This window comes from Echiichthys vipera (genome assembly GCF_963691815.1).
Source record: "Echiichthys vipera genome assembly, chromosome: 13".
Classification (NCBI taxonomy): domain Eukaryota; kingdom Metazoa; phylum Chordata; class Actinopteri; order Perciformes; family Trachinidae; genus Echiichthys; species Echiichthys vipera.
In genome coordinates, this window is record NC_139838.1 from 7,604,983 (window position 1) to 7,629,229 (window position 24,247).

At 41.0% G+C, this 24,247-nt stretch overlaps 3 protein-coding genes across 3 annotated transcripts; 1 reads left to right on the forward strand and 2 right to left on the reverse strand.

Moving 5' to 3' along the window:
- Positions 1–252: 252 nt before the first annotated feature.
- zdhhc18b (zDHHC palmitoyltransferase 18b) lies at positions 253–8,440 on the reverse strand. The gene is made up of 7 exons (XM_083925400.1): positions 7,641–8,440; positions 6,819–6,979; positions 4,369–4,518; positions 4,018–4,155; positions 2,804–3,063; positions 2,402–2,511; positions 253–1,657 (listed from the first exon to the last, which is right to left on the reverse strand). The coding sequence occupies exons 1-7, from the start codon at positions 7,913–7,915 to the stop codon at positions 1,459–1,461; spliced, it is 1,293 nt and encodes a 430-aa protein (XP_083781526.1). The 5' UTR covers positions 7,916–8,440; the 3' UTR covers positions 253–1,458.
- Positions 8,441–12,659: 4,219 nt separating this feature from the next.
- Positions 12,660–21,107, forward strand: kdf1b (keratinocyte differentiation factor 1b). The gene is made up of 3 exons (XM_083925320.1): positions 12,660–13,595; positions 13,709–13,795; positions 17,505–21,107. Exons 1-3 carry the CDS (start codon positions 12,665–12,667, stop codon positions 17,597–17,599), a joined length of 1,113 nt encoding a protein of 370 aa, XP_083781446.1. The 5' UTR covers positions 12,660–12,664; the 3' UTR covers positions 17,600–21,107.
- A 1,158-nt stretch (positions 21,108–22,265) lies between these two features.
- LOC310955920 (nuclear receptor subfamily 0 group B member 2-like) lies at positions 22,266–23,126 on the reverse strand (the record flags this gene model as incomplete). Its single annotated transcript, XM_083926000.1, has 2 exons — positions 22,266–22,507; positions 22,601–23,126. The coding sequence occupies 2 exons, from the start codon at positions 23,124–23,126 to the stop codon at positions 22,266–22,268; spliced, it is 768 nt and encodes a 255-aa protein (XP_083782126.1).
- Positions 23,127–24,247: the final 1,121 nt, after the last annotated feature.

Sequence of the window (24,247 nt, forward strand, 5' to 3'; positions counted from 1 at the left end):
GCATCCTTTTATATCCCTTGCTCTCAGAGAAAACAACAAGAGAAGAGAACGACGAGCTGGAAACAGCATGAGCCTTCACTTCTTACAACACCTTTCCTCTCTGCTCCTCCCTCACAAAACACCCACACAACAAAAAACTGAGCACAACAAAAAACTGAGGTGTAAATTGTTGTGTTTTTCTTTTCTTTTTTTAAAAAGGTGAACAGATAGAAAACACAAAGCTATATAGTGAATAGTATTTATGTTGCTTATTTCAAAAAGTCAAATGTGTAAACGTGATTTGTTCATTTCCATGAATGAGCTGTTCAGAAGCATGAACTGCCTGAAGCAGGTGTAACAAGGCCAACAGCCAACCGCACATTACTAAATTACCACCTAAAAGAAAACTCAACTTTTTGTAAAACTTGCTATTTTTTCCCCAGGATGGGATGAAAGCATTGATACCATTCTCATGTCTGTACGCTAAATGTGAAGCCGCTGCCAGCAGCCGGTTGGCTTAGCTTAGCAGAAAGACTTGAAAAGGGGGGACTAGCTAGCCCAAAGGAAAATACACGCCTACCCAGCACGGTAACGGCAGGTGCGGCTCTGGGCCCTCATCTCCGAGAGCTCCTTTGGAAACTGAACAGTGTCGACTGTATGACGTCATTAGATTGTAAACTCTCAACTCTGCTCCATACGTCTGTAGATCCTCCATTGTGAGTCAGCAGTAAAGTAATGTTAGAAACATCGGAGAGAGCCTGACTCTGAATTAAGACTCTAACGTTCCGTTTCATTGCACTTCTACTTGGAAGTTCTCAATGTCTGAATACAATGGAACGCAGCATAATCATCAGTGACGAGCTTCACCTGGGCAGACCAACCACTACTGACTGAGGAAAAAGCGTCACTAACTCTGCAGCGCATTTGAATATGGTGATGGAATGTCTCCACAGACACTCAGATGGTTTTTCTCAGTAAATCTTCCGTATTATAACTTTAAGGGATATTGCTGCATAACTGTCATTACTGGGTGACTGACTTTTTGTCTCCTTTTGTGCTACTTTTATACTTAGCCTTTAACACATAGCATTTATCAGCAAAAGTGTATAGGCTAGCTTCCACACAGATATGATTATGATATTGATTTCACTCTAAAAAGAAAGCCAAATTTCAAGTTGACAGATTCCTTTAAAGTGGAAGTAGACAACTTTTCACTAGCTATTATGCTACTCCTTGATCATACGAGAATAGTAACTTTCCCCACTTGCATGTTCCCCACAAACATGTTTTTTTGAATGTTATATAGTGTGTGCTCAGACTGGTTTCCCCATAAACCTCATTTTCACTTTGCATTCTGTCTGCCACTGAGCACCATCCTGGTGAAATGGGGGCTTGCTGGTGGTGGCCTTTCTTAAATGAGCAGTAGTGAAAGATACTATATAATGTCACAATCAAGAGCAGCAGGCAACAAGGCTTCTGTCAGGCAGAGGAAGAGTTTCGTTGGGAGTATGGGGGTGCAGGCACAGGAGATGGAGATTCCTGCAAGCCAAAAGCCAGCTGGGAAGATCCTCCTACCACATTTATCTCGCTTTTAGTGGCCACAGTAGGCAGCTCTATGTCCGTGCCGGCTGTCTGGACGGATTCATCTGCAGGCAGGAAACCTCGTCTGTCGATCAAACTGAGAGAGAAAAACAAAGAAGATCCAAGTCATTAGGGTGTGTTCTCCGTTAGACTCGACATCTTATGTACCCTTCGTGATGGATGCACACTGAACATCATGCTAACACACTCCAAATGTAAAAGAAACTGCAGAATAGGTAAGCACATGCAATTTATTTTAAAATAATGAATAGGGAAAATATGGACCTTTATTATTACTGTGCCTGGCTGATAAAACCACGGTGGATGCTTTTTTAATTACTATCATAGAGCCAAAAAAAAAAAAAATCAGAATTCATCTTCAACCGCTTGTCCCTATCGGGGTCGCACGGGGGGCTTGAGCCGATCCCAGCTGACATAGACACAAACAGAGACAGACAACCATTCACACCTACGGTCAATTTAGAGTCATCAATTGACCTAACACCTGCATGTCTTTGGACTGTGGGAGGAAGCCGGAGAACAACCACACAGACATGGACAACATGAACTCCACACAGAAGGGCGGATTCAAACCAGGAACCCTCTCGCTGTGAGGCGACAGTGCTAACCACCACACCACCGCGCGGCCAATCAGAATTCATTAGACATAAAAATAGTTGGTCACGATAAAGAAATGTGATATTTACATGCTGTTTGATACATCGATAAAACCCGAAGTAGTTTACTTTATATCTGGATGAGACACACTGACACCAACTGACTAATTGTGCATGTTTCAGTCCTTTATTATCTCAAACAGTTTGTGAGATTTCAGACTAACCTGGGTGGCATGGGTCCACAGAGCACAGAACAACAGTTGATACAGATGTTTTTATGACTGTATGGGTTGCTGACATCTTCTCCACTCTTCCCTGACCAAGAGCCTTTAATCTGGAACAGATGAGATGGAAAACATACTCACTGTGCAACATTTCACAGATTTTATCCAACATGCACTTAACTCGATTTTTAATTGAGAATCTCTGCAAGGTGATATGATATTTCCTCTGCAAATATCCATTATTACATTCACACGTTTATTTCAAATGGGACATCAGTGTAATATTAATGCAATTTTATGAATATATTAATTATTTTGCAAACATCCCTAATTGTCTAGAAATCATTTTCACAGCTACTTCCTAATTTTAGTGTAACAAACTCAAGTCAAGGCAGTACTCACATCTTCATTAGTGGTCAGGTTGGAAGCAACCAGGTATGTATGGAAGCCTGAGAGGCCCAAAATGGACCAGACTGAGAAGAAACATATCACCAGCTCCACTGCAGTGAAAGGTTGAGTCAAGGAGAGTATCAGGATGTGGGAGGTGGGAAGAATAAATGAAACATAATGACTGACAGCAATCTGAAATACATTAGTGATTAAAGGATATCTGCCTGGACTCTCCTGCAGAGCAAACACCAGGCCTTTTCCACCCTGCGCCCCTGAAAGAGAAGAACAAAATAACACAGAGGCTCAAAAGGTGTTTCGAAGGCCATTAAAGAAAAAAAAAGTGTGCAATTTTTCCAAAACCTCCTGAAACAGTTGCCGTTCAATTTCTTGATATGGGAGCAGTAACACCAGATTCAAGGCCTTTGAGCACCAAGTCCATACTTCTCATATGCATTTCTTTAATCTTTCATCCAATAAAAACTATTACACACAGAAACCTTGCACGGCGAGTCTGTTTTATTATTCTATTGTGAAAATTAGATAATACAAGATCAAAATGATCACTGCTGTCTACTCTTTCATGCATTCTGTTTTTTTGCGATCAGCACCGATTCAAAACTGTTCTGCATTCAGCTGCCACAATCTATCTTTAAATTCTCTGTATTCTTTAATTTGTTAGTTGTAAAGTGCTTTGTTCTGGGGGACGTGTCAGTTCATCAGATGCCATTTTGGATGATGATGTTTTAATGTGCGGTGGCTCTGAGTGGCTTTTAACAGATGTGATAACACACAGAAAAACTAACCTGTTCCAAAAACTTTAAAGACAGACCAAAGTTTCAGAGTTGGTGTGTAAACGTGAGGTTTTATTTATTTTTTAACTACAAAAAATACAGACTTTCTATGCAAGCTTTAGGCCTTCAAGCTGAAATATGTTCAATGTAATCTAAACCTTACGTGAGCAGGGCTATTTGCTGAAATAAAATGGGCCAGAGAAAGAAATACGGATAAATGCGGTCAAAAAAAATGAAAACTATAAAGACATTCTGTACATATATTTCTTATCAGACACTTAAACTGCTCTGAGGTGCACCCGGCCATCTGGCCGTCCAAGTGAAACAAAACAAACACTAACAGTTCCTGGCAGGTGCAGTTTGAGCCAGATGTGTTATCAGTAAGATCCTGTTTTTTTATTTTAAACCACCTGAGAACCAGAGCAAAATACATACTCAGTGCTAGATGTGTGGTCACACAGCCGAAGATGAACGCCGTCAGGAAGGAGAGCGACACGATGAAGGTGTAGAAGAAACGGTAGTTGCGTTTTCCCACGCAGTTCCCCACCCAAGGGCAGTGATGGTCAAACCGCTCTGAAAGAGAGACACACCAAAAGGAGAATTCACCACTGATATGACTTCCTTTTAGGAATACTTCAACAGCCTGGGAAGCACGTTGCTATGTGAATCAAGTCAGTCCAGCCTGAACTAGAGTGATAGAATGACATTCACTGTGGCCCTGTGGGGCCTTGATTCATTATTTATCATGAGTAAATGTCAAAGTGTCAGCGTGTGTCCACAGCTCACCCACACAGTTGTCGCACAGGCTGCAGTGGGAGGTGCGCGGTGGCCGGAACATCTTGCAGGTGAAGCAGTACTTGAGCTTCACCACCTGCTGCTTGATGAGGACTTCCTTGGTGCGGGGTGGAGGCCGATAGCTGGTGTTCCCAGTGTTGTCTGTAGAGGAGAGGACACACAAGAGATACAAGAGAAAATGAATCAGATTCAAGTGATAATGGTCTGGCCTTTTACTAAACACTTGACATTTTACATATATTATATTCCAAAATTCAGGCTTTTTATCCCATTTGTTCTTAAATTACTTTTGGGCACTATTAAGACATCTATGGCATATGGTGCCCTGGCTCAAGTGCACGGGGCAAGTGTATTTAGCGTGTGATCGACTGTAACACATGTCACGAACCAAAACAATGTTCTCCCATTTCCGTTAAATGCCAGGTGCGCCTGCGGTGGGCCCGCCGCTACAGCGGTTTCGGGAAATTGGCGAAGCGAGCGATTTTGCTGCTGAGACACTGAATTGTTTTTGCCAAAAGCTGCAGCTCCTCCACCACCACCACCACCTCACAATCCTCTGCCCCATCAACAACTCCATTTGACTGAGTATGAGCAAATACACTGATAACCTGTTTAACTGGGGAGGAGGAGAAAAAGAACATATGAACTTAAGGAATCATGACACTAGGAGTGTCTCTGATGGCATCCAAAATCCACTTATACACTAAATCATCCCCCTGCCACCCATAATACACACAATATGCACTTTATTAGGCCTGCCATGAAAACAATCTGATTAAAACACAAAACATTCGTATAGATTTCTCAAAGGCCTGTGGGTTTTATAACTAGAAACGTTTTTAAATCAGTCCTTTTTGATAGCAAACATGTTGACTTGTCATCACAGTTCATGCACAGCAGTAAACATCAACGATGGCACAGTTCCATTGAGTATTGGCAGTGAGCCAGCATGCACAATACAAGAACCCTGGAACTAAATGCAACGTCATTAATGCCATCAATCACATCTGATATTGGCAACTGCTCCTGCTATCAAATGGCAAAAATGTTGGCTGTAAAAGATTTCTACAGTGTCACAATTATCTACTACATACTAACTGTATACAAGATAACTTACTTGTTTCCTTAGTATACTATTGTTCCACTCAATATACAAGAAATCCATGTACTTTATCATGTTGAGGTAAAAGAAACTGATACACGTCAATCAAACTGCTACTCTGGGATGTCAGCACGCTCAAATCCTTTTATAAGCGTACTTACTCATTTGAGTGCACTATATTTAGTCACTTTTCCAGTGTGAACACACTTCATACTTAGAACCTGCAGAGATTTTGCGTGAAATTGGGACGCTGCTCTAGTTTTGATTGAATTTACACAACTTCCACAAGCTGTGCCTTTTAAATGATTTTTAAATTAGATCAGTACTTACATTCTGCCTAAGAATAAAACTACACTGAGTCAAACAAAATGTCCGACGTATTTCCTTAAAAACAGGGTGCTAGGTAAATACTCAATTCTTATGTCTCGGTCTTTGATGCAAAAATAGCTGGAAGAAAAAGCAGTACAGTTGGGTAATATGAACATCTTATATCATCACAGGCTAAACTTTGGTAGGAGTAGGAGTTAACAGGGTGCACATGAGACAACTTTAGACGCAAAGGTCATTTTACTGAGGCATGGCATATGAAAAGGAATGATACTGTTGGCAAGACTTAAAAACTGACAGTGAATATAACTGATGGAGCGCTTTGAACAGAACTGTGAAAATAGGACAAATTAAGGGATTGAAAATCTTCCACTCCAAGCTTTAGAAGTCAACAAGACACATTTCTTCCACAAAAAAATGCCCTAATGGCTGCCAACATTAATTACACCGGGTCATGGAAAATCAGTCTTTTCTTACATTCTACACAGGACCTTAATTGTGTCAAAGGATTCATCATCATCATTAAAATGAACTTGCAACATAATATGTGGTGACTGTCCATTAGAATGCCGTATGTTTCAGTTTCAGAGTAAAATAGCTAACGCTAGCAGATCAATGCCTTCAATCTCCACTGTGAATTGTGCTCCGAAGCAAAACAAACCATGTGAATGCTCGTATGACAGTGACAAATATAGTATGTCCTTGAAGTTTGACTTAATTGAATGCCACGGAGCGGATGGTAAGCTGTAAAGAAATGAGCTGAGCTTAAGCAGTTTTTGTTTATGGATCACATATCCTTTAGGAAATAGAAAAGGACACATGGAGAGTTTTGGTGCCAATGGTGGTCCAAATCCAGTGTCTGGCAGCAATACCACTCTGGAGGACAACAGTAAACACTTGAAAACTGTTACATTTTTCTGATATTGAATATTAAAGTCAAAAGCGCTTGAGACAACCGTATGGTTCTGACCCCACTTGGCTCTTACTGAGTTGAAACTGAGTTGGCCCTTACCTATCTGTTTTTCAATGTCTGCAGCCTCATCAGGCGTTGCTCTGGGCAGGATGCCGGGGTCAGTGAGGCTGGTCTGGAGCAAGGTGATGACCACAAACACAAAGAGGCCTCCTCCAATAACAGGTATGCAGCTGGTCAGGTGTTTGACCAGGAAGGGACAGCTGTGATATGGGGCGGCCACAGACAGAGAGAGGATGAATAACTCAGACATGCAAACCAAATCAAAGATTGGGAGAGGATACAGAGACAGCTTTTGTCTCATATGACTGAGCCATCTTGTTTCGCCCATCAGGGTATCTACTTTTAATTAACATTCATTGCCTTTAATCACCATGTCAATCCATGGAGACAAAACACACTTTTCGCTGTGCTGTGAGAGAAGCATTCCCATTTTTATATTCAAGTAATATTCCTTAGCATAGTTCATATCATGTCTTATCGTGGCTTCAAAGAGCGATTCATTCGTTCACATACGGCAAAAAGAGATGATATCCACCCATTGAAAGGCAAAATGTCAAATCTTACCATACTACATTAAGAAATCTGACCTTTTAAAGTTGATTTGAGTATTCTGAATACATTGTTCTTTTGAAAAAATGAATAAGGACATTTTATGAATCAGTGGAACCTACTCTACGGTTCGGCGCAGATCTAATACATCAGACAGGTGTCCTTTCCATAAAATACTCATTTATAAAGCTAGTTTACAACATATTGCCGTTCTGCTGTGGAAGCTGCTCGTCCGTTATACTCGCGAGGGAAACGACTGAACTCAAAGGTGACAAGGCAGAACTGTGGACCTCGTATAAAACACGAACTCACTCAAATATAAAGAATAATCCACTTGTGATGAGAATAAGGCCCAGGGTGAGGGGCAGGACCCCACTCTGTCGGGCCACTATGATTCGTCCGTCGCAGTAGAAACGATTCTTTCCGGGGAAAACTTGCCACTTTCTCCTCGGTTTCTTCGGCTCATCTCTCTTGTCACTGTCGTTTCCATGGTGGGGTGGAGGTGGAGGTGGAGGTGTCGGGGTCGGGGTCGGGGTTGGCGTCGGGAGTGCCTGTGGGTCGATTTGTTGATACTCGCAGTTTTTCATGTTTTTATAATTAAGTTTGAGCGCTCTTTCCCAATTCGGAGAACCGGGGTACTTGTTCAGCGGTCCACAGCATCACCGACGCCCGTGTTTGAGGCAGCTGGATGGAGCAAATGTCGTCATTCCGCGGAGAAAAGCCTATCATAGACTATGGGTATAAAGGTGTAAGTAACCCAAAGTGCCCGTGCTCCAAATTGCCTCCCTGGTACTTTCCATTCCCCTTCACTTATTGCTCTTTAAGTCTGTCTCCAGAAAGTGCTCCCATAAATCCAGACGTTGACCCGCTAGCCATCGTTAGCTTGTTCACTGCACCAGACCAAGACCAGCCAAACCAGCCAGCTGCGGACTGTTAACATCAGTAAACCAAAAATACCGTAACAGTGTTAGCTTGTTAGCTTGCTCGTATTGCACATATTACCGAACCTTTTGTATATCCCCAGAGGTCCTATGCATAAATTAAGAGGAGCAACTTCATTACAGTTGATGGATATTGCTCTTCTACTAAGAGTCCCGACACATTTGTCACTAGTGTTGGTTAGCCGCGCTGCCATAAAACGAGTCGTCCGGTCAAACGAGCTTCTGTCAAACTCAACACAAAGGAAATATGCATTTCCGGTTAATTTTCTTTCACAATAAATATCCTGTAAACCAAAGAGGTTATAATACTGTCATAACCTCTTTGGTTTTAGGTAGGATACTTTTGATGACAACGACATGTAGTGGAATACGTATTTTTATATATCGTTTATTTGATTTTATTTCCTTTATTCGTTCACTTATTTTATGTTATACATTTTTATTAATCACTCACGTATTATCGTTTGTGTCACCTTGTTGATGTGTATATTTATTCAATATTTATATTTATATTCTGTTTTTCTAATATATGTTGTCTGCATAATATTTGTTGTTTGTATAGTTTTGTAACGAAAATAATTTCCCCCTAGGATTATTAAAGTATTTCTGATTCTGACTCCAATGTATGTATGTATATGTGAATGAAATGTATGTACGCTCTGTCTGTCAAAGCACTTTGTTAACATTTGTTTTTAAATATGCTATATCAATAAAGTTATTATTGTTATTATTATTATTATTATTATTATTATTATTATTATTGATGTTATATTTTCGCCCTTTCATTATTATATTTTCTTCTTATATGCAAAATGTCTGCAAATTGTGGGTGACATGGCGTAGGTTCACCAAGCGGGGACAGCTGTTATCATCAAAGAGAGGGGTTATGTCAAGTCCTGCTGCCTGCTGAGAACTGCAGACAGTGGGGATCAAAATTAGAGAACATATTAATTCTTGATTCCTTCTGAAATACTGTTATTTTTTACCTATGAGAATTTGATAGAATATTAGCTATGGCTATACCACTGCTGTATAGAATACTTTCAGATACCTCCCAGTTATTGGTGTTAATCTGGCACCTGGTGACAGTTGACTTCATTGTTGGACACACCCTATTTATCTGGCAGCTCTCCTGGTTACTTTGCAAGAAGACAAGCTGCTCTAAGGTGACTGAAACCCTGAGACAGCATGTTTACCAGATGAAGGCCAAAGGGATGACCCTCTCCGCCATCAGAGAGAGGTTGAGCGTTCACATTCTGTGATTTCAAGAATTTTGAAACTTTACAAGGACACAGATTAAATTAAGTCCCTTAAAAAGGCAGGTCGTCCAAGTGCACGAGAGAACAGGACTATGCAAAGACTCAATGAGGAATCGGTTCAACACTGCAGCTGGAGTTGCTCGCCAGTTCTGTGCTGAACAGGGCAAGGATCTTTCTCTGCACACAGTGTCACTGTTTAAGACAATTTGCACTCAAAGCCCACTCTGCAGTGACCAAACCTCAAACCTAAAAAGACGAGACATGCCTTTGCTGAGGAGCATGTTGGAAACTGGTCCAGAGTGCACTTCAGTGATGAGAGGACGTTCAATTTATTTGGCGTAGGACTGGGGAAAGACTGAACCCAAAGTGTGTGAAGATGTCAGTTGAATTTAGAGGAGGAAGTGTCGTGGTTTGGGGATGTTTTCTGCAGCAGGAGTTGGACCTCTGGTACAGCTACATGGCAGAGTGAATGCAAATGTTTATGTGAACCTCCTTCAGCAACATACAATACCTTCACTGCAAGTGTCTCCCAATCAGCTGCAATTTTCATGCAAGACAATGCCCCCTGTCACACTGCAAAACAGGTGAAACAGTTCCTTGAAGCTAAGAATATTGAAACAATGAAATGGCCAGTCCAGAGTCCAGATCTGAACCCCATAGAGAATCTCTGGAAAATCCTAAGAGACAAAGTAATGTCTAAGAAACCCACTACAATTAGTGAACTGTGGAACAGACTGAAGAAGAACGGTATTTCTGGTATTTTGATTGGTGGAATAATTGCACAGTAGAATATTATTTTCCCTTCACGAGATGCAGATACAGGTACGTGATTCTTTAATGGAATTCATGCATCCATTCAGACAGCTACAGTACACACAGCAGAAATATCACTGATCGGATAGGCCAACCAAAGGTGTTCTTGTAAGTTTTACAGTTTCTCGTATATGTTACTTAACGTTTTATTTATATGTGTATGTATTACAATGTGTGTGATAAAACAGATCTGTTTGTCTGTCAGCCACATCTATTGCTAATATTATTAGCAGGGACGCAACTAACAACTGTTTAGTACTACTCACTCAAAGGGTGGTGGGGACAGCGCCCCCAGCGTAAATGACACCTATGGTTACCATTACATATTGTGACAGTTTTTCTACTATTCTGCTGTATTAACTGCCATAACATATAAGTCATATTCACATTACTATAGACATTTTTATAGTTACTGGAAGTGTGTCTGTCTCTGTCTTTGTCTCTCTCTGTCCATCTTTCCGTCTTTTCTCTCTTTCTCTCTCCTTTTCTTCCTCCCCAACCGGTGCAGACAGATGTCCGTCCTCCACAGAGCTGGGTCTGTCCGACGTTCATGCCTGTAGTAGGGAAGGTTTTCGTTGCCACCGTACTCTACGGGGGAATTGTTGGGTCTATGTAAATCATAAATAAGTCATAGAGTGTGGTCTACACCTACTCTGTAAAGTGTCCTGAGATAACTTTTGTTATGATTTGGTACTATAAATGAAATGTAATTGAATTGAATACATCTTTTGTGCATTTGCCTTGCTGCCAGAGAGGAGCTTAGGTTTGCTAGATTAAATTGTTTCATATTTGTAATTGATAGGTCATCAAGAAAACACAGTTCTCAAACAAGGGAGTGACAAAATTTACGGCCCACTGACTTGTGTTGTCCCCATAACACAATCACCATTTTCTCACGAACTACTAGTCAAATGGCCATGGCTAACAGGTCAATGTCCGTTCTACTCTAATTCTATTTCTATGAGTATGCTATTCTCCGGAATAACACCGGAAATCATGTCAAAATAATAGTTAATTAAGGTGGACTTTTGGTTTTGGAAGCTATGTTATAAAAACACTTTAGTGTGTATAGAGGTGACGTTCTCGGCAAATTGCTACGTGATTTGAACATCTTTACAGCGTGTTATTTCCATTGCAGACACGTAAAATATACAATTCTAAGGCTAAAATCACAGTGGCAATGTAACTTGTGTTTTATTTTGTAAGTGCTGACCGGAAGCCCAGCCTCTTGTTGTAGCTACCTGGGGCTTTTCCTCCACCTTGACGCTCAGGTACGGATTTGGTCGAAAACTTTACTGAAAGTGACAGTTTTTGAGCGGAGTTGATATATATATAAGTTGATATATATGAGAGGATTAAAAACAGAAGTGTTTTAAAGTGACGAAGACGACATTAATTCTGAAGTGAGTCGGTGGACGCACCGTGTATACTGTGAGTAACGTTTAGTCCTCTAATGGAGGAAAGAGCCGCGATGACAAGTCGCCATGAGAGTGAAATTTAGTTCATACATTACAGCACTTAATGTGTGACGAACGGTGACGTGTAATTATGATAGTGAACATGTGGGGGGGGGGGACAGCAAACTGTTATTTTCATTTCACTTGTTTGTTCATCTTTTGCCTACTGTAAACATTAGTGCCAACACATGTCGTCATGTCACGGGGCTTCAGAGTGTTTGTGTACAGCTAGCTGTTTAAAGCTAATGTTTCCAATGCATATGTGTAGCCGGCAAAGCAACTAAGGTAACTTCATATCCAACGGGACTTGTTCTTGAACTCAGCATTAATGCGACCTAAGCAGGTGCATGCATTACGTACTCTAATGAAAATGGCGTTTTGCTCCAATAGTGACTGTCATCGAACAAGCAAGGGTGGCATTACATTACAAGATTGTTTTACCTGGACCCGGTGTAATTGCTCTGTTGATTCAGCTCACAGTGTAAACACGGGGTATGGGTTCACACGCAGCAGTTTGCTTGTGCGTGCAGGGGAGATTTTGTTAACCTTTTTCAGGTAATATTTGTGTCTTTTTTGTCAGTTGCAGTTGATTCAATTTTAGAAATCCCCATGACATCATGCATTGAATAGTTAATTGTCTTCAACTTTGTGCTCACACATCCTCCAGAGAACCAGTTGGGTTACTGTACCTGCCACCTGGGGATAGTAGTTTCACATTTGTTATGCGGAGAGATGCCCTCAGGTGGCTTCAAGTGATTTTAGCTTCTACAAGCTTTGATAACTTGCTTAGTGTTGCAATTTCAACACTGTCGTTTAGTTACACCTAAATTTACCTGATTTTCTTCAGATCTTGGAGGCAGTAAGTCATGTCCGCCGGCAGCGCTGGCAGTCTGAGACGCAGCTCGGGGCCTGGCAGCTACAGGTATGGACCCAGCCAGAGCAGCAGCCAGAGGTCATCCTATGAGGAGCGCTGTGTGGACCCGGTGGAAGACAGGCTCCCGACTCCGGAGCCAAAGACAGTCCACAAAGTTCACCTGAAAGATGCCAATGGAAAGGAGTCTGAGACCATTGGCTTCATTCCTGGCTCAGCTGATCCACCCTCTGCGACACAAACCTGCAATCCCTGCGCTCCTCCGAGTAGCTGTAGGACTTTTGTGTGCAGCGTGCTCACCTGCGGCCTGTATAGGGTCTGCCAGTGTTCCATCCTCGCTCCGTGCCTGCCGCCAAACGAGAGCTCCCCAGACGAACCAGAGAAGGTGAGCCTCCGGTCCGTCAACCAAGGACACAGCAAAGAGGAAGACGGAACAGACTGGCTAGGGGATGTCCGCATCGCCGGAGTCAAAGTTGACAGTCAGAGAGAGTATTTAGATGTTGAAAACAAATCTCCATCATATGTGGCTTGGCATGGTGGTCAAACACAGCCCAGTCATCCGTCCCTGCATGAGTCTATGAGGTTCGATGACTGGGAGGATGGCGAGGAGGATGTGGACTCTCTGATTGCTAAGAAGCTGCTGGAGCTGTACTCTGAATATCAGATCGAAGAGTTGGCCAGGTGCACCTCCGACTCGGTGTTTCTGAGGAAGAGCAAGGCCATTAACCAGCTCATCAACTCACTGGCAGAGGAGCACAAAATGGGTGAGCAGGAGGCAGAGTGTCGGCTGGTGCGCGGCATCATCCGCATCAGTACTAGGAAGAGCACGAAGAGGAGGCCGCAAACCTCCAGGATGGAGAGAACGCTGTCGGACAGCGGGAATGAGACAATGAGGGAGAGCGGCTCTTTTTCATTCAGCAACAACAGTAAGTCACAGATTTTCACATCTTAACTTATGTCAGCGTTGCCTCTTAAACGCCATAGAGCTGCTTTTCTGCCATCAAGTAACCATCATTTTCTTTGACTCTGTTTCCTCAAGATGACTCCAAATCAAATCCAAACATCCAAATATCAGAATTGACCTCCTCTGACAAGTGTGCCAGAGACATGTGGAGGAACAATGGAGGTAAAATAACTTCTACTTTTACATTGATACATACTTCATACTTTTGATGACAATGGGATGGAGCTTGAAAGTGTCATCCACTTATTTCCCAGTAGTCTGGTTAGTGGCAGTGAATAATGTGCACATTTCGTTTTCCATGACTTGGTAATTGTAGCAGGGGAAGTCTATCCTGCATGTGCCAACAGAGGCACACATAGTACTGATCAAGCAGCTTATACCAGAGTATGTTTTCATGAGAAACACCTGTTTGACTAACTGAGGAATTAGGTTCAAACCTTTAACATCTACTTTTACACAAATCAGCGGAAATTTTACAGAGATCAAGAATTTTGTTTCACCAGATGTTGCAGTAAAATTAATTTCTAAGGTGTTTATTTTTTTAATTAAATCATTTTGGTGATAGCATGTCTCTCTATGCAGGTTCATAACTGAAACCTGTATTTTGCACCCTGATCTCCTGATTAGATAGAGAGAGAGGGGGAGAAATGCAGCAAGGGCTGCAGGTCGGAGTCGAACCCGCGGCTGCTGCCTCCTGGACCTTCAGCCTCTTTACATGGGGCGAGTGCTCTAATCACTCAGCCACTGCCTCGGATTTTTCTTATTTAATGGATACATTTTCTTTCCTTTTTTTAATTTCTATAAAAATGTATCGTTAAGTAAGGTTTAAATCAAACTTTATCCGTCATGCCAAAACAAGAAAAAGTCAAGCCCCCTGTGCACTGAAAAATAACAAATCTCTTTCACTATGTTGAAGTTGAGAACAATATCCTCTTTGTCATATTTCAGGTATGACTGACGTGTTTTTCTTCCCTGTCATTGTGCAGAAATGCACACCTGAGTTTTGATTTCCTGTTAAACATCAGAACACGTTTTGTTGGCTTAAAAGTAGTTAGATTGAAAGACTTTGATCCTAAAAGTACTGGACTTGGTCTATAAAGTACCTTTTTAATATGTCCGTTTTTAATTGTAGAATATAAACTCCCCCCGCCCGCCCATGTTTCTAAAGCACCTTTATCCTCCTGGATACTGTTAAATAAAGAGGACGTGACCCTGTGTCCTTTATGGCAGCCCTGAGCAGGTGTTTGACTACTGGTGTTATTTTAGAGTTTACTTTTATGTGATTACAGCAAGCTATTCAAAGACATTTTATGTTACACTCAACACATTTTCATGGGTGATGGTGAGGGGGAAAAAAGGTTTTTGGTGCATTCGACCAGGATTTTTATCCCGGGCAGAGGCACCAATTTATGCATAAAATAAACAGTTTAGCAATAGGTTAGAGTTACATGTTAGATGGGATCTTGGTCAAATGTCTGTATCTCAAACAGTTTTTTGTATAACCTAAAAACACTTAAATGAAAAATGCCATACTCTAAAAAACAAACATTTTAGTTTCAAAAAGTATGCTATTAGTGGTGGAGTCCCTTTCCTCTCCTTACTGATTAAAACCTGTACTTGTAACTATCCAACTGCATTTTAGAATAGAAAACATAATTTAGAAGAAAAAAATATTAGTATTCTGATTTGAAATTTAAAAAGGATGAAGAACACAGACATCAGTCCGTATCATTCATCCCGTCCTCCTTCCTCTGCTGACGTGAATCAGGTACTTTTACCATCACCGCCAAGGTCCGTGGATGTCATTGACTTGCATAATAATTAGCCATGTACAGGTGTGGCACTGGGTGCAGCTGATAGAGGGAGAAGGGGCTGTTTTGTCTCAGCCAGCCAGTTAAGTTTACAAGAATTGGCCAAGATTTGGCAAACTGAGATAAACAGACGGCTTTTGTTTCAGCTTGTAACAATTGGCTATTAAGCTCGCTGTGATTTCGTAAAACAGTGGTGGTGGATGACACACTACGGACAGAGCAAACTAAAACACGTCAAACAACTTGAACAGGTGTATTGATAAAGTATCTAATGAGAGTAGCTGGAGAAGTTTAACTCCGAGAAAGCAGAGGAGATTCTGCAACGTTACGTCAGAGCTTATCTTAACTTTACAGGCCTTAATAATTAATCACGGAGGCCAGTTTACTACATGGTTGCAGTACCCATCCCTATGAAACTAGTACATAAAAAAATATATTTTATTTATTTAGCACAATTTAAAAAAAATACACAAATACTGACAAAGAATACAAATAACATACAGTGCAGGAAGAGGCAGAAAACCCAGTGGGCTTAATTGCCATACTTTTGACAGTTTTGGAGAAAATGACGCATCCATGCATATAACGGGTAAGCAGGAACGAGCACCATTCACAAGTGGCACCACACATAATGGTCTGTAATAACATTAGTGGTTCAAAAATAACTGAACTGTTATAGAAAAAACAATTCACTTTTGATGGAAATCCGTCTGTAGCCCATGGCTGTAGTCAAGAACTACAGCCTTAATCAAGTCCAGTTCAAGATCAGGTCTAATGGAGACCAAGTCCAAAGTTAGTTGAGACCAAGTCATGACTGACTCCTGTTGAATCGTGTTTAAGATCATAATAGACAATAGTGTCTTTCCAATGCTAATATAGTGATTAAGGATAGATCTATAAACAAGATGGATCTATCTTCTGACGTTGAGCTAATCAATGTGTTGAATTTGGGCAAAACTGATCCAGAATCAGCAGCCAAGAACAACTTGACCAGTTCTCAATAGCTAAGTCGAACAAGGCACGAGACAAGTTCAAGACTTCAAAAAAGTGGAGTCAGGACTCGAGACAGGGTCTAAACTCAAGTACTACAGAGCGGCTTGCACCCATGCATTTTTGAAGAAAATAGAAATATGCGCAAAGACCTGCCATTTTTCTTCCATGTAAACCATTGTGTCATTTGTTAAAATTCAGTGGGTCCACCATATCATACAGGGACAACCAGCAACTATGCACCAATGACAAACTGAACACGTAAATCATTTCACCAGTGAAGTGAGCCAAAGCTCACAGGTCACATACTGCATATGGATACGATACTGTAAAGACTGGACACTGAAGTGCACATCTCAACTGTTCTAACATCATATTACTGGGATTGTAGATGCAAATATGCATGAGAAAACAATAATGGTCCTCATGCAAGAGCATTTTTGTATGCTATGTATACAAATTGGATTCACTACACAAACTAGCTTGATTCAACTTGAATGCAACCTGTTCATGTGTTTCTGGGACATGTCATCAGATCTGCGCTGTACTGTGAAGAAAAGGGGCGCACCCACACTGTCCATTTGTACCGTGCCCCGTGCTTTAGGGTGATTTAATTAAAATCAGCAAGGGCCTTTTTAAAATACCATTGCACGCAATTGGATAGCATCACGACCGACTACGACCAATCAGAGCAATGAACAATGTGACGTATTTAGCCCACTTTGAGTTGGGATTTCTGACATTGTTAATGAGCTTCAACAGTGAGTGCCAAAGTTATGAATAAGTTGTTACCTAAATTAAAAATTGAGACCATCACCGACTTTCTTGGTTACCTTTAAAAGCCTATGGACTGACTTATATAAAACTTTCAGAACGGATTTTCCAGGAGACTCCAAAGGATGTGACGTTTTGTGAGTTCCCGAGTCCCTCGCCTCTCAGCTCGCCAACAGTGATGGCTAAATGGAGTCTGCTGTGAAATTATTTCTAGTTGCCGTCCACTGTGAATAGGGAAGGCAGTAAGCAGAATCAATGCTAAGGAGTGATCATGATTTTTCTGTCTTTTTTTATAGGTCATACTTCTACTTCATCAAGAGCGTACTCACCCTCTCACACAGCAACTCATTCTTCAGGTGTCCCACAAATTTGCACCTCTGTGAGAACATGATTCCTGCTCCACACTGGTGATCTGTGCTCGGAATTATTTGCCACATTGTGTCCACAAGGTCACATATGGGAAGCCGAAATGCGACACTACTTGCACAGGAGTCTCTGGCTGAGCCAAGCTCTTTGTAGAGACCATGGCTTTGCTGTGGAAAAAGAAAATGTGAAAATTCACATTGTCTGAAGGACTTCAGTGAACTCAGGGCTCCGTGTGTAGATATTTCTGGGTGATAAATATTATGTGTATATTTGAAGGATCGCTTGAAGGCAGATATCACCAGCAGCTCTTCATCGCTGTTATTGTATTACGATTAACCGTCCCCTCGTCCTTGAAGGAGAACTGAGTTATGTTCATGAAAGCTGACTTGTTTGGCTGGTCAGATTATTCTGCTGTTGTTGTGCAAAGGACATTTGTCTTAATTCTGTAAGTTGTTTTTATTTTGTTGTTACATTTCATCATCTTGTTGTTATCATCATAGATTAGATTTGAAACTTAATTCAATGCTGCTGTATTCAATGCTTTCAATTCAGTTGTTATGTATCATATATTTACAGTCATTGATTCTCGATCAGAAATGATGTTCTGCTCTTTGCCATATTTCATATTAATGAAGCGTGCGAAAAGGATGAAGTAAGAATATTTGGCATGAAGAAAATGTCAGTTTTATATGATGGCTCAAATCCTCTAAGTCTAAGAATTGGATTCTGTTTAAGGAACAGTTTGAAATTTTGTGAAGTTGCCCTATTTGCTTTCTTGTGGACAGTAACCTGCTAAAGCTTAGTGCAAAGGCTGTAAACATGCGGAAACGGCTAGCCCGGCTCTGTCCGACGGTAATAAAATCTGCCTAGCAACACCTCTAAAGCTCACTAGTGGAACATGTTATAATTTCTTTGTTTATTCCATATAGAAACCAAAGTGTAAAACTGACAAGTTGTGGGTTTTCAGGAAGTTATGCTATTTCTTGGCCACAACTTGTAATTTTTACAGTTTTCATTCTGTACTTAGAGATTATACTGTAGATAACGTGTTAATAAGTGAGCTTCAAATGTGTTTACAGGAGTATTTTATTACCCTTAGACAGAACCAGGCTAGCTGTTTCTCACAGTTTCTTAATGTTAAGCTAAGCGAATTGGCTGGGGACAGTAACTTCATATTGACCACAAAGCCATTTTCACATATGAACACAACATGAGATTCTGTCAAATATGTTCTTACTAACTGGAAATACTCCAGTTTAGGTGAGGTGTGGCACTGGGTAGAGCATGCAGGAGGCAGGACATGATGCGGATTACACCAGAGCCGGTTCCTAATTTGCTCATACACAGCCGATTCTCTTGCCATTCCTTGAATTTGTCTGATGATTTTGGCATTGACCCATACCAACAGAAGTGACTGAATCTTGTTGTCTCTCCAGTTGGACGTTTTCTTTGCCATCTTTGTGTAAATCCCCAGTAAATTGTTTTCTCCCAGTTTGGGCGAGTGCATGATAGGAACATCATCAACATGCCCACTCACTAAACGTGAATATTGGTTCATGGTTCAGGCTTACAGTGCATGTGTGAATGGGGCTAAATCAGTGTTTCCCCTACATGTAGCCAGCTGCGGAGGTGTGCCGCATCTGGAATTTGATCGCCAATGCAGAATTATTTTAATTATAAATAATTGTTTTATTTTTTTAAACAAGGAGATTGGTCTCTGTCCGTATCCTAACAGCACGTGAGCATCTCAATGCTGCTGTCTATCCACATATTCATAGAATGTGAGGAGCAAGCTGAGCAAGCGGTAAAATATGCGGCCTGGAAAACAGGTATACGTCTCGTGCACCAGCGGACTCTAAGCAGCACGGTCACTTCAAACGTCCGCCGACTCCCCTAAGCTCCCCGCGCACACACAGGCAGAGACCCTCATTTCCTACAACAACACATTTATTTAGGTCTGCGGCGCTTTTAACGTCACTTGCAGCCAGTTAGGACAATCAAAAACAATGTACACTTTGGCGCTTGCTCGTGCCGTTTGCTGTTAGGACACTGGACAAGCTGCACCGTCTGCTGGTCACAGATATTATCATTTGCAGAAGGGAAAACAGTTCTGCATTTTCATTTGTGTCACACACAAATAGAACCACTTGATTGGAACAAGAGACTGATACACAAAAGTGTTTATCTCAGACAAAATACGGATTCTCTCGGAAACAGTTCAACGGAAACCGTTTTCTCTTAGTTAGGCCACATTACCGTAATTAAAGAAACAGCCTAAACATACGTTTTTTTTCTCAACAATAACACTGTTACAAGTCCAGTGCATTCTGTTTTTCATTAGTTTGCTGTGTGAAATGATATGCAGTGATCTGATGTTAACATAAAGGGACTGGTTTTATTCATGAAGACACCTTTCATTTATTTGATCAATAATATCTGGTTTAAAAAAATAAACAATGCATTTAAATATAGGCATTTTTTCCTATATTGTGTCTTAATATGATAACCAAACATTCAATGCATTTAAAATATTTTGAACAAATGTTGAGAAGACCAGACTAAAATAGGAGTGTGTTAAATGACTTGTCATTTGCATTTTCATCTAAAAGACTGACTAAATTCAAAATAGCTGTCCAAATGACAACTGGCTGATATGGATCACTCGTAACTGCGTGTTTGTCAAATCAAATTTAGTTTCCAGACGAGTAACTGTTCACAAAAGGTCCAAAGAGCCCTTCCCAGCAGGGCGCCCTTTTGTTTCTCTGCACGCGCGCTTCACCTCAGCTTACTCCATCCTAGGGGAAACACTGTATATAGACATGGGAATGCTATTCTCTGTTTTGGGTTTAAAGCTACGGAAATATGTAAGTAAGTGGACCTTGAGTTAAAAAAAAATGTTTTAATGTCAAAATGTTATTGTCTATTGTGACATTTATGATGCCCTTACTATATGGAGTGACTTTTTTCCCCTTCAAAGCAGATTATTGGTAGTGTATTAACATGAAGATCAAATGAAGAGGATAAGTCTGAAGCTTCAAGTGAACCGGGTGTCTTATGTGTTCTGGTTTGTGGTCTTCCTGTCTGTAAATCCAGTTTCATATTGCAAGCTGCTGTGAAAGCTGCAGCTAGACTTAAGATTGTGTCATGTACTCTAACTTCTTAGTGACTCATGAAGTGAATGTCCGTTTTCTCACCCGAGCATGATTGCTGTGTTTGCTCCTGGGTGCTGATGGGAATTTGGCCAGCTGACTCAGTGGAATTTATTCACCAGCGTTCTTATCAGCATTAGCTTATGGACCCTATTGTAGTGCCTGCATTTATCAAACATGGACTGATCCTCATATTCTAAATGTTCTGTTTGACTGTTTGTCTCACAGGATCTACTCTTTTTCACCCATTTCAGTGCTAAGTATAAAGAAGTTGGCAGCCCAAGAAGCATAAACACAACTTAACTGTTGACAAAGTGATTAATGTGTCTGCGTCGTACTGTAACCATTCTAGTCTACTTCCTATTCCACTCAGCTGGTTGAATTGTCTGCTTTTCATTCCCACATTAGATTTTCTCAGGTTTCCTTAATTCCAAAGTGTATCTCTTGGGCCTGTCACCGCGGTATGGTTCTTTGTATTTTCTACAAACATGTGCAATTGTCAACTCGTGTCTCATTGTGAAAACAATAAAGGATATGAAGTGAAACTTTGTTTGCTTGTTGTCCGCCACACATGGCCACACGAGGGAGTCAAAGTATGCATCTTTTTTCAAGGTCGGGCCATGCTGCAAATCCATACATGTTAATCCTGTTGTCTGAGACAGTCCAAAACTAATAGTAAACATGAACTACTCTCTCCCAGCTCTAAAAAACAGTGCTACAACTAAAGTGTCTGATGTCACCAAGTATAAAACCTGAACCGCTCCATAGACAATGAATTGGTAAAGATATTCTCGATGACGCTGAGAGCACCCAGGGGGATGTTCTGAATATATGGGGACGTTTTCTGTGTCACAACTGACAACACCGCAATAGAATGAAGAAAACAAACTCCCATTCATTTTCTCTGGAGCAGTTTCACACTTTATACTTAATGACATCACAAGTCTGACACTTCCTTCTCTGGTTTCTGGCTTTGAGAGAGAGGAGCTCATGTTCACTAATAGTGATTGAACTTTCCGAGGCTATGGAAATATCACATTATGGTGGTGTTCTCCTTAAAATTAAAATTCTTCATGGGTTGATTATTATGCTTGCACAGAAGTCAGGCAATTTTCAAAACCAGGGCTGCAACTAGCAATTAGATTCACTTTCATCCGTTGATTATTTTCCTGATTAAATGAAGTTGTTTGGTTTATAAAATGGTGAAAATGTGGATCAGTGTTTCCCAAAGCCCAAGATGATGTCCTAAAATATCTTTGTTTATTCCAATACTCAGTTATTTAATTTACTGTTATAAATATTCACATTTAATTATTTTTTTTAATTTAAATATAGACTAAAAACATGCAAACCAATTAATCAAATAGCAAAATAAATGGTGATTCATATAATAATTTACAAATTGATCTATTCATTTTTGCGTCCCTTCTCAAAACATCACTTCATCAAGCTGAAGAAGATATTTCAAGGTTTATTTCAGCAGGGTTCACCGTATAAAATGACATATTACAACGCTCCGTATAAGGCTTCCTCACTGGGATCTCATTGCACAAACAACATCTCTGTTAATAAATGGAACATATTTGTGTTGCCAATAACTGGCTTGAAGAAGAGCTCCGTGACCAGGCTGTGGCTGACGGTGTGAACGGTGGAAGCTGCTTGCAGGATGTGGCTGAAGCGAGCGCTGTCTTGCGGGTGTACAAGGTGAAGGACTTCTTGGAGAGCTCTCTGAGCTTCCTGCTGGAGGCCTTCAATGAACAACAAGGCGCTTAAACCCCGAACAGCTGTAGTAGATAAAAAGAAGGTTCTGTTTAAGCTCGTGTCACATACCTAACAAATGAAGGAGTTACTGAAACAACTAATAACGTGAGTTTTACCTGGGTTAAACAACAAAGCACCCTTCAGGTAAGCATATTCCTTTGGACTGAGATCCAGGTTCCACAACTGATGCAAGCAAGATGTTAGATTATGGACTCCAGCCAGAGTTGGTTGGTCAGCCTCCTTTTCAGCAAGTCCTGGTCCGAGTAGAATCTGTCTGAGGATACTTAAAGCTGGGACATCAGTCACTTCAAACACAATCTTTTCTTGGGCGAGCCCCAGAACAAATAAAGGAACCCAACAGTGTATCAACAGGGATGACTGATCTCCGGGTGGAAGCTGACTGAAGGACGGTAAACTTCTCACAAAGCAGATGGTTTTGAGCAGCACGCCGGAGGCCACTTCGCAGGTGGTCTTTGGGTCCTTGAGGCAAACCGTCCTCCTCTGCTTACAGTGGCAATCGTGCGCCGCAGCGTTACAGTTCAGGTGGCTGTCGAGGTAGCCACCCTCCCTCCCTCTCAAGATGTTATAAAGGATAGTGTGAGAGTTCTGATCCCGGTAACCAAAGCAAATGCTGTCTGTCATCTCTTCTAGAGGAAACGTGCAGGAAAAGGTATCCGCAGAACGCTCCAATAACAAAGAAGTGGGCCAGTAAGCCCCAGAAATCATGATCAGTGTCCCTCCAGTGGACTCCGCGAGGTCAGGCCCTACAGTTTGTATCCAGGACGTCACCTGCTTGTGACAAACGCAGCCTTGAGCCTCCTTTTTAAGACCCTGCATTTGAAGAGAGAAAAAAAAGTGACTCTGGACTTCCAATGCAGATGGATCTTAGTTCCCTCCACGTGGCGACGATAAGACTAGTTAAACTCCACAGCCGCACGGGAAAGGGAAACGCAGAAGCTGGTGGGGTGAATGACATTTATCATGTTTACCTCAGTCATTAAGTCGGCCTGTACCAGTCTATCAAGGACTGACAGGGTCAACGCACAGGCTGCCAGCTGACCTGTGCCCCAGTTACACCTTGGAACTACATGGAAGGACACATTGATTATTTGACCAGTTATTTGACTTGATTTAGTTTATTTAAATCACTTCTGCCTTTATCAGGTTTACCTGACTGCAGTAATTGCAGATTTTCTGTTCAGTAACGCGATGTAGTTTAGTAAAATGAGGATATACCAGTAAAAATACTTACTGAATAACACCTTTTTACTTATAACTATAGCCCGATGGGATTTGAGCAGGGGAAAATTTACCAATTACAGATAGGGCCTCCAACATGGTGAATTATGAGCTGTAATGAAAATAGACCTTTTTTATGTGGATATGACTCTGCAAAGATACTTTCAAATAGATTTATTAAAGAACCTTTAACATTGTTATACATATTTATTACATTGTCAACCAATTCTAGAAATGAACACTGAGAAAATCAATATATCAATGTATAAAAAATCTAATAAATAGCACATTAAACATCATGGTGAGTATCAGTTCATTGCATATGAACTCAAATAAATTAAATGGCTATATAACACAATGTCTAAATCATCCCAAGCATAATTTTCTGCATTATACATTCTGTAAAAAAGGTTTTCATCTGCGCATTTCAGAAAAATACACGCTGATACTAATAGATACTCAAATGTCTGTGACAGGCCGATATCATAATATCAGCCAACCGATAAATCAGTCTGTCTCTACTT

Bases quoted from the DNA above. Each gene is read 5' to 3' on its own strand.
- zdhhc18b (XM_083925400.1), bottom strand. From the start codon at position 7,915: ATGAAAAACTGCGAGTATCAACAAATCGACCCACAGGCACTCCCGACG. The intron at 6,980-7,640 runs GTGAGTTCGTGT...CCCATATCACAG, and splicing joins GGATTATTCTTTATATTTGA to CTGTCCCTTCCTGGTCAAAC. The intron at 3,064-4,017 runs GTATGTATTTTG...CTTCTCTTTCAG, and splicing joins GACCACACATCTAGCACTGA to GGGCGCAGGGTGGAAAAGGC.
- kdf1b (XM_083925320.1), top strand. From the start codon at position 12,665: ATGTCCGCCGGCAGCGCTGGCAGTCTGAGACGCAGCTCGGGGCCTGGC. The intron at 13,596-13,708 runs GTAAGTCACAGA...TGTTTCCTCAAG, and splicing joins TTTTTCATTCAGCAACAACA to ATGACTCCAAATCAAATCCA. The intron at 13,796-17,504 runs GTAAAATAACTT...CTTTTTTTATAG, and splicing joins CATGTGGAGGAACAATGGAG to GTCATACTTCTACTTCATCA.